The sequence below is a fragment of the Notothenia coriiceps genome, unplaced genomic scaffold (assembly GCF_000735185.1).
Source record: "Notothenia coriiceps isolate Sejong01 unplaced genomic scaffold, NC01 NC01_scaffold00000290, whole genome shotgun sequence".
Classification (NCBI taxonomy): domain Eukaryota; kingdom Metazoa; phylum Chordata; class Actinopteri; order Perciformes; family Nototheniidae; genus Notothenia; species Notothenia coriiceps.
This window is the reverse complement of record NW_011332991.1, coordinates 113,908-124,158: the sequence shown is the minus strand read 5'-3', so window position 1 is coordinate 124,158 and position 10,251 is coordinate 113,908. Positions and strand designations below refer to the sequence as shown.

Genomic DNA, 10,251 nt, shown 5'->3' with positions numbered 1-10,251 from the left:
AAGTTATATTGCCACACTTATTATATGCCACAACTTGCCGTGGCAAGTAGGCCTATATGCCACAACTTGCCGTGGCAAGTAAATGCCACAAAGGTTAGAGTTAAGAGAAGGGTTACGGTAGCTGCCACTCGGCCTTCCGTGGCCCAAATGCTGATATTTTAAACGCCGTTATTTATCGCCGTAAAATGTCGCTGGTTTTCAGCCATGACTTTATCGGACTGATCTGTACACAGACTTGATGATCTGTTTACTGGATGGTCCGGAATCATATTTTTTTTTCAAAAGATTAAACATTATGTTCTATAGATTTTTACTTTGGAAAACGTCGGTTTGTTAAGAATAAAATAAACGTGCTATTTTTATGATAATACTCGGGGTACCTCGGAGTTGAGGGTGCGATGGCATCCCCCCTGAAATTAAAACGGTTAAAATCATCCCCCTTCTAAAACGCATGGGGCGAACCCAATTACGGATTTGTCATTGCCATAAAGCAATAGCTGTGCACATGATATAACCATGTACGGTTTAAAACTGAACCTTTCACCCTTGATGCGATTTCCATCCATACATAAATACCACATAAGGATGTTATCTTATGTTAATGTTGGTAGTAGGCTACTTGACAGTAAGCTGTGCTTCTATTGTTTGTTTTATATATAATATATACATTCACTTGGAAAAGACTTGTTAATTTTCCTATTGTTTACTGTTTTTAACTTTTTGACAACTTTAGTGGGTCATTTTTTTCTGTGTTTTGTTATGTCAGTGTTCATTTACTGAGTTTGTGATTTGCTGACTTATTAATAAGGAAAACATTCATCCTTTAAAATTCTTTTTTATGTATTTTTTAAATTTTCTAAATTTGAAAAAAATTTAGATAAAAATAAACTAAAGTTTAAAATCTGATTTTTTCATGCCCCCAAGAGCAATAAAAATACTGGTAAAAATTCCTGAGTGAAGCTTTCAAATTCATGGATGATAAGGGTTCAAGAAAGGACAGAATATATGTTTCTATTGGTTTTGAAGGATGGTTTATTGTGTTACTTCTATACATATTCAGGTAGGCCCTATATTGTTTATCTTTGTACCTGGTTAAATAAAATGTTAAAATGTTTCAAACCAGAATTAAAATATTAAACAAAACAAAACAGAATACATGATTAATCTGTTTTTAACATACGAAATATACAGAATTAAGTACATAATGCCTGAGATTTTTAAAAATAAAGCACATTTATAACATTGTGGACAATAAAATTAACTGTCCTTTTGCCTCATTTTATAAGAATATAAATCTTAGCATCTCACTAGCAGTTGGCAACTGCAGATCGTTCAGCCTGCCTTAGTCTGTACCAAGTCTAATAACACCATTGTACACGTTCTGTGTCAATACAGATATTTATTTTAAATTATTTGTCTTTACTAGTAACAATACACGCTAGGTTATCGTAGCAAGCAGTGGAAAACTCCCCTCAAGAAGCCCGGCCAATTTGCCAAGGGCCTTGCGTTGCAACGCTCACTTTGCCAATATTTCTTTTTTATTACAATATAGGGCCTATGTTTAGCATACTATCATACCGATATAGCCGTTTGTTTATTTTAGCAAACCACGTTTGGCTATTCCAAGCTAAATTGAATATAAATGATTATTTATTATCTTTTTTTGAAAAATAAGAGTCGCAATCATCAGTCCTGTGTACAAAGATCAGTCCGATAAGTCAGCCTAGAACAGCGACATTCTTACCACGATAATACGAGTTTAAAATATCAGCATTTTGTCACGTGAAGGCGAGTTGGCAGCTTACCGTAAAACTTCTCTTAACTCTGGCATCTTTGTGGCAACTCCCGTTCGCTATGCGCAAATGCCACGAGCAAGTTTGTGGCATATTGCTTGCACGGGCAAGTTGTGGCCATTTATGCTTGCCACGGCAAGTTGTGGCATCTGTGGCATGTTACTTGCCACGGCAAGTTGTGGCATATACTTGCCACGGCAAGTTGTGCATATGCTTGCCACGGGCAAGTCTGCTGGCATCTGTGCGCATTTACTTGCCACGGCAAGTTGTGCATATACTTGGCCACGCGCAAGTTGGCTATGCCTTGCCACGGCCAGAGTTGTGGCCATCTGTGCATTTACTTGGGCCACGGCAAGTTTGTGGCATATACTTGCCACGCAGTGTCGGCATATAGCCTACTTGCCACGGCAAGTTGCTGGCATCTGTGGACATATTACTTGGCCACAGATTGCCACAGAGTAGTGGCCTTCTGTGGGAGAGGCCACAAATGCCAAGGCACATGCCCACGGCGATGTAGTGGCAAACACTCATTGTGTTTCTAGTTATGATAAAAATAAAATAAACATTTTACCTTGAAAATCATTGCATTCCTTCATTTTGACACGTGGGTGGTTTTAGTCTAGGCTATACAGCGACCCCTGGCAGGTTCTTAGCTGTTGAAGTTAAAAGTTGAAGTAGCCAACCTAAATGTTTGGAATACTTCTGTTCCAAGTAAAAGTCATGCATTTAAAATGTTACTTCAAGTAAAGCGCAAATGATTTAGCATAACAATATACTTAAAAGTGCATTATTACATGTTTTCTATATAATGATTGATCATTGAAAGTGTTCTCAAAGCTGGTTAAAGTTGCAGCTAGTTTTAATGACTTTGTATTTACTGTAGTAGTGTATCTTGTGATTTAACTCCAGGGTCTAACTATAAAGTCTTGATTTTAAGACTGATTATATGTATCGATCATTAATCGGAATCTGTAGTAAGCTAACTAAAGGTGGGTATTAAATAAATGGTAGGGGAGTAGGCCTACAATTACACAATTTACCTCTGAATTGTAGTGGGCGTTAAGTAGCCTACTACGTAACATTCCATTTACATACTCAAACTAAGTTACAACTAGGCTATTTCTAAATTCACAAGTACAGCTACTTTGAGTATCAAGTTAGCCTTATTTCCCAGCCTCTGGTCAACAATTTTTAAGATCTTTATGCACCTTATTATAATATATTCTTGAGTATCTATTCATAAAAATCACGTTTATTTCTTTTAACAATACCACGTTCTCCAAGTAAAATCTGATATATGTTTAATCTTTTTGAAAAAATATGATCGCCATTCAGTAACAGATCATCCAGTCTGTGTACAGATCAGTCCGATTAAAGTCATGCCAAAACAGCCCGACTTTTACGCGATAAATACGGGTTTAAATATCAGCATTTGCCACGGAAGGGCGAGTGGCAGCTACCGTAAACCTTCTCTTAACTCTTAACTTGTGGCATTTACTTGCCCACGGCAAGTCTGTGCTCGTGCATTTACTTGCCACGGCAAGTTGTGGCATATACTTGTCACGGCAAGTTGTGGCATATATAAGTTGTGGCATATACTTGCCACGGCAAGTTGTGGCATGGTTGTGGCATTTACTTGCCACGGCAAGTTGTGGCTGTGGCATATACTTGCCACAGATACCACATCTGTGGCATATACTTGCCACAGATACCACGGAGTAGCGGCCTCTGTGGCAGATGCTGGAAGTACTTGCCACTGCCTGCAGATGCCACGAAATGAGCCAGGCCCTACTGTAATATTGGGTGTCGAGTCCTTAGTTTGCTTAGTATCTGGCCGTGTAATAAGCGGGATAATGTGCAGCCGCTTGGTCATTATGGGGAAAAGAACACCCTTCATGCTCATCAAGATCAGCCTGTCAGGGGTCCTTTCACCACAATTTGTCTCTGGTGTCGGAATGTCTTGCGATGTTGATGAATTCTTAAAAAACAAAACACCATTTCATTTCGGGTTAAAATGTGTTGTAACTGCGTTACTGATAATTGTAACGAGTAACATATTACCCAAATTTCCTTAGAAATGTGTTACATTACTTCGTTAAAGCAAACAGTAATACAAGATTAGCCTACTGTAACTCTGTTACTTTTGTAACGCGTTACAACCAACAATGCTCCCCACTGCGACTGCTGCGTCACGTGACAGGTGATTAATATAGTTTCACAGTAGAGCTCAGACCACCTACTTGATATGCTCTATAACTGTAAAAATGATCATCAAAAACAAGTTGAGGCAGACTGATAGAGCTACTCATTCAAATGTTATATTACTATAAAAAACAACACAACAGCTTGTTCGAGTGAGTTTGCAATGATCAGAGGAAAACATCTGGACTGTCCTGGTGCAGTAAACACTCCCACATCCTCACTGTGTGTGTGTGTGTGTGTGTGTGTGTGTGTGTGTGTGTGTGTGTGTGTGTGTGTGTGTGTGTGTGTGTGTGTGTGTGTGTGTGTGTGTGTGTGTGTGTGTGTGTGACTAGGTCATTTACAGAAATGGGTCACTGTGCATGTTACATAAACACACACACACACACACACACACACACACACCTTGGGTTCAGACGAAAAGGAAGGAGGACATTTCCTTTTCACACACACAAAGTGAAACTAGCTTCCCATGCAGTTCTTTCACCCCCCGGGGGTCGGGATGACACCACGTTCACAGTGGAATGGAAATGACCCCCCCCACAACCACTTATCCACTGGGATCTCTAAATCTCTCTCATCCTTTCTCCTGGCGGAAGTAAGAGGGTTTGCGTTCACACCGGACGCACATGCAGCAGTGACGAATCTCTGTGACCTTCCAAACACTGGAAAACAGCGACCCAGGACAAGAGGCCCTTCAGCTTCAACCCCTGACACGTGCTCCGTAACGGAGACCGAAAGAGAGGCAAGAACAAAAGAAGGACAAATAATATGTAATGAGAAAACTACCCCAGTTTGGACTGATTTTTAAAAGACTGGAAGCACACTGCCTTGGGACGTGTGGAAAAAAACAGAAAGGACAGAAGATGTTTCTTGCGCTTCTCCAGAACATAATTAACGTTATCCATGAATTTCAAACAGCTGAACTGCAAACTAGCCTGTATTTCAATTTTGCGAAAAGAAGAGAAGGGACTAACAAAGCGTCAATATTTCATGCCTATATAGGAGGAAGCATTGTTTGACTTTAAAAGCATCAGCTAATACATTTCACATGCATTAGTGGGTACATGCATGAAAAGCTTTGAGGATAAACTCAAACGGAAACTTTTTTGTAGCACTGTATCATTTTTATCTTAAGGCACTAAGATTTAATTTAATTTTAATGTAATTCAAGCATTACATTCTTGTTTGTATTGTACAGCATCCAACCATCCGTTTTCCATACCAGCTAAGAGTTGAAGGGGGGTAAGTATCCCAGCATGCAATGGATGAGAGGGAAGTATATCAAAGACCGTGTCATCATTTAAAGTTTCAGTTTTAACTAAGCTGCATGTCTTTTGATTGTGAAAAGAAACCCTTAAAGACCCAATATTTTCCTTTTCATCTCTGTGACGTGCGACTAGAGTTTAATAGTCCCAGTTCAGCCAGCGCTGAGTCATCACAGGACAGAGATCAGTGTCTCTTTAGACAGCTGCATTACAAAAAAGAAAAGAAAATTAAAACGTTGTAAATTCCTAGATCAGGTTATGCACATGTCAGACTGAGACAGCAATCCAACATTACACACACAAAATCACAGCTCAAATAACCAATAGAATCAGAAAGGTGGGGAGGTGGGCCATGAGGAGCTGCACTCAGAACACAGGCTCGTACGTAAATCTTCAAACCCTTTTATTTGTTTGTGAGTAGAAAATCCAAGTTGTTCCCTTGATGATAATCACCACATTCAGTAGTTTACTCCTTGTTTTATGATCTGGTTTGCGTGAGTATGCTATCGTCAAACGGCAAAGAAAACTTCACATGCAGATGTTTGCTTTGCTTTTCGTTTAAAACATGCTTTTGCTTTGGACTGAAAACAACAAGCCATAGAGAAAACGCCAATATATGAATACTCCCTTTAATCCATTTTCTTTCCAACATACACATCATATTCTGTTGCAATCTGCACCAGAGCATCCATCAGCACCAATGACGCAACAAACAGAGTGAGGCTTTTGAGTTCAGCTGCAAAGCCTCAGATCTGACATCAAACACATCGACTACGTTTAAAAAGATCTCAAGGCAATCTTAAATTGGCTGCCTTTTGCACTGGTGATTGGGCTAAATGGATTCCAGCACTATACATCACTCTCTCTAGAAAGAAGTAAAGATTAACCACGCACCAGTTGGCCGGGGCACTCACCTTCTGGTCCTCGAAGGCCTTGCGTAGCTTGATGTAGTTGGTGAGGGCCCTCATGGCGATGGGCAGCTTCCCGATGACCTTGAGGTCGATGGGTCGCCTGTGAGCGTCTGTAATAAAAGTGTTCATCCACCAGTAGGTGGCTTTGGACAACAGGTTCACGAAGGGCTGAAGGAAACGAACACCCAGGTCCTGGAGGTCCTCGGGGGGCTTCACCTCTGTGGGGTCAGCGTAACACATGTAGCGCTGTGAGAAAAGAAGGGAAGACAGACAAGTTTGACTATTAGACTCACTGTTTCCCATGCAGGGGCCTGTAAAATGGATAAGATGAGCACATGCAACCCTCAATAAAATATAACATTAGCTCCTCCCACATGGCAAGTTCTATGGAGTACACACAGTTTTTAGTGGGATTAATGCTAGTTGGCGGGAAAACAAATTGGTCTCTATTGTGGACTAATATCAGGTTGCCTGATGTCAATATGACAATTGCCAAATCTTGGCAAAGCTTTTCATATGTTGTACTTTTATAACAATTAGGCTGAACAGAATAGAAGAAAAGGAGAATAATAGATGTGGTGCACACAACTTTAGATTTAGGGAAATTAGCACAGAATAGGTCCAGATACTGTTTATTAACAAGTTATAATTATTTCATTATACCAAAAGTCCCATGATATTCTGTTAACATGGCTTTGTTTGAAATTGGTTTAAGATCTGAAATAACAATGTTTTTGCAGAATTACGTTTTGTAGTGTATGAATACATCAGATTTCACTGGAGAATTTGGAGGGTTAGGGGTATTAAGGGATGGAAGAGTAAAGTTTAGACTTGATTATTAAAAAAGTGATTATTGATCGTTGTAACATTAATTCACAAAGAAATGTAACATTTTAAACAATTTAAGTCATACAAAAGAGATAGTTTGAAATTAACTTCAAAGCTATGATGCAGTAGAAATTGGCAGAGCCTTTCCATGATGGGAGAATCCCTTCCTCTGCCATTCACCCTGAGGAACAAGATTCATACAATAACAGATGTGTTCTCAGTGCAGAGGTTAACAGATTCAAACACATGCCAAATTGTCCGGGGGAAAAGAGTACACGAGTCTGACATTTTCTCAGTGGCGTCAGAAAGGGTTTGATAACAGGAAATTTCGAAGGAAAAGTTATGACCACGATCTCTGTGTTGTGCAATCAATACAACAGACCTTTAGATGCCACTGCCCTCAACATCATTTTTAAAATATTGTTGATCACATTCCAGACAATGTTTAGTGGGCTGGACACTAAACAGTGTACGAGCCAGATAAGAGGGCAGTCTGAGGCTGTTATTGTCAGTTCAGTTTCATCAAGGGATATATGACCTTTATTTGCTTCCTTTTGTGATTCAGGTGTGTTGATTTTCTTGCCTTATTTTTTATGCCTTTTTTATTTAAGTTTGTGTTTTTCAAGCATTGCTAAAAGCATGTTGGGCTGTCAGTCAGCCCTTTGTTCCAGACGGAATGATATCAACAACTATTGTATGGATTCATGTGACATTGTGTACAGATATTTATTGTTCACACAGAATGATGCAACATTACTTGAGTGATCCCCTGGCATCTAATCTTGTATTTTTGAAAATCTTGGAAATCAGCCATATATTTTGATACAGTAATTAATGTCTCCTTCATTATTAGTTGCAACATTCGTCACAATGACAACATACAAATAACTTTCCAAACAACATTGGTGAAAATGTAAAACAAAATGTAGCATCATTGCATCATCAAATGTGTATCTCATCCTGGGAAGCTTTACTGATCACTGGCTATTGAAGACGTTAGTATGTCAAATTAAAACTAAAGGTGAATAAAGCTTTAATACAGGACACATTCATATGACTTCACACACAAGAAAACAAACACAGACACACACACTCACCCTTCCCAGGATGACATTGACCTCCACGGCCAATAGGAGTCCATACAGCAGCATTAGCAGTCCGGTGATGCAGTAGCGTAGCTGCCGGGGGCCGATGCCATGCTCGGTGTACTTGGCAAACTTGATGGTCTTCATGATGAAAGCCAGCACCCAGTAGATCAGCAGGGCTGAGGAGAATTAGCAGGGATCAAAGAAGGACAGCACTTCACTGGACGAGCCAAATACATAAATAAACCAACTCCAGATGGCTAATATCAGATGACTTATCAGTGTTTTTTAAACTGGATTTCAGTAATTTATTTGATGCACTTGTTAAATGACATAAAGACATGGTTCAATTGATGTTTTTTGAGTGATGTTTTCCCGTGTTAGCATCATTTCACTTCTTGTTTTTGTCTTTTGGGACAGGTCTGCTTTCTGTCCCCAGAACTAAACATGGAGAATCAGCGTTTAGTTATTATAATCAAAATACCAGGAACCATTTCCCAGAAACCTGCAGGTCCGCTGCAACTCTTACTACTTTTAAATTCAGGCTCAAGACCTTAGTTTTTCTACTGCTTTTAACTGAACTATTCATATCTCACACTGCACTGTAACTTGTATTCATGTATTTCATACCTGTGTTGTTCTATATTAGCTTGTTCTATGTTTATTTTTTTCTCTTTGCTTTTTAATGACTGTTTTTAAATGCCATCTTATAATGTGTTTCCGTTGCACTATTTCTTAATTCTCTTAATGTTTTTTATTTTTGTAAAGCACTTTGAATTGCCTTGTGTTGAAATAACACTATACGACAAAATATGTGTCTCATTTAATCCAGAAAACACCATTTTATATTTTATAATATAAAAGGGATAATTCATATCTACCAAGGGCAGTGCTATTACACTATTATATTTGTTCAAACACTTTAGATCCTAGCTGAATGCAATGAACCATTTATCTTTAAATAGTTGCACTGACTCAGATTATAATTGTTTAATTGTGAAGAGCTTGTGTAATTTGATGTATTCTTCAGTTGCTAACATCCACGCCTTCATCACCTCCAGTCTGGACTATTGCAACAGCCTCCTCTATGGTTCACCTGCAAAAATCCTCAACAAACTTCAATACATCTAGAACTCCGCCGCCCGTCTACTCACCCACACCCGAATCCGTGAACACATTACCCCCGGCCTCATCAAGCTCCACTGGCTCCCCATACCCCAGAGAATTCAGTACAAAATCCTCCTAATGACGTACAAAGCCCTCCATAACCTGGCCCCATCCTACCTGACTGACCTCCTCCACAGACACACTCCCACTCGCTCCCTCCGCTCCCTGCTACTGCCAACATCCTGTCTCCCCCCCCCCACCCGGACCAACCTCAAGTCCTGGGGCGGCAGAGCCTTCTCCGTTGCTGCACCCATCCTCTGGAACTCACTACCCCAATCCATCAGAGATTCTTCCTCCCTCACAGCATTCAAAACATCACTCAAAACCCACCTGTTCAACACTGCATTCAACCACTGACCACCCCACTCCCCCCGTATTTTTTTTCTGCTAAGCGCTCGGAACGAGCTCTTTTACCGGCAACTGTAGCCGTCCCCTTCCATACTCTATTATCCTTACTTATCTATTAATCGGTCCGTCCTGTTGCGTGTCCCACCGACAATTGTACCCATACGAATAAATCTCGTCATGGTCTATCACCACACGGGCTGATCCGGCGCGCCGGTAGTAGTGAGTGATCTATCTAGTAATCGTGCTCTCGAGCTACTAATTTTATTACGATCTGGGGGCTCGGATGTCCACCTTCGCACCCCACCTTCGACCCCCACCACCCGCTCGTTCGGTCGGGTCGCTTGCGATCTCGCATCGGACGGTCGTTATCGTCGGTCGTTCGTTACGTCGCTCTCGGCTCTAGACCGTCCCAATTTAATCTCGCCGCTATAATTCCACTGAGACAAACCAACCAACAATCTCACCGTTCCCCGCAATCATACTTAAGTCGCTATTCACGACTCAACTGCGACGACCTTGCACGAGCGTCAGAGCGGGGTAATTATTAATGTACTCTCGGAACATACGGCGAAAAGTCTTTCGAGTTTTCCGCGACGCAACTGTTTCTATTATTTTTGTATTATTTTTTTTTTATGTTTTCTATGTTTTTCTC

At 40.3% G+C, this 10,251-nt stretch overlaps 1 protein-coding gene across 1 annotated transcript in view; it reads right to left on the bottom strand.

The window, feature by feature from the left end:
• Positions 1-5,430: 5,430 nt before the first annotated feature.
• LOC104940930 (ATP-binding cassette sub-family C member 8-like) overlaps positions 5,431-10,251 on the bottom strand; it is a 14,386-nt gene continuing 9,565 nt past the window's right edge. Inside the window, exons 4-6 of the mRNA XM_010765949.1 lie at positions 8,097-8,263; positions 6,175-6,417; positions 5,431-5,463 (exon numbers count right to left, since the gene is read on the bottom strand). Coding sequence (XP_010764251.1) covers positions 5,431-5,463; positions 6,175-6,417; positions 8,097-8,263 — 443 coding nt within the window. The remainder of the gene's footprint in view (positions 5,464-6,174; positions 6,418-8,096; positions 8,264-10,251) is intronic.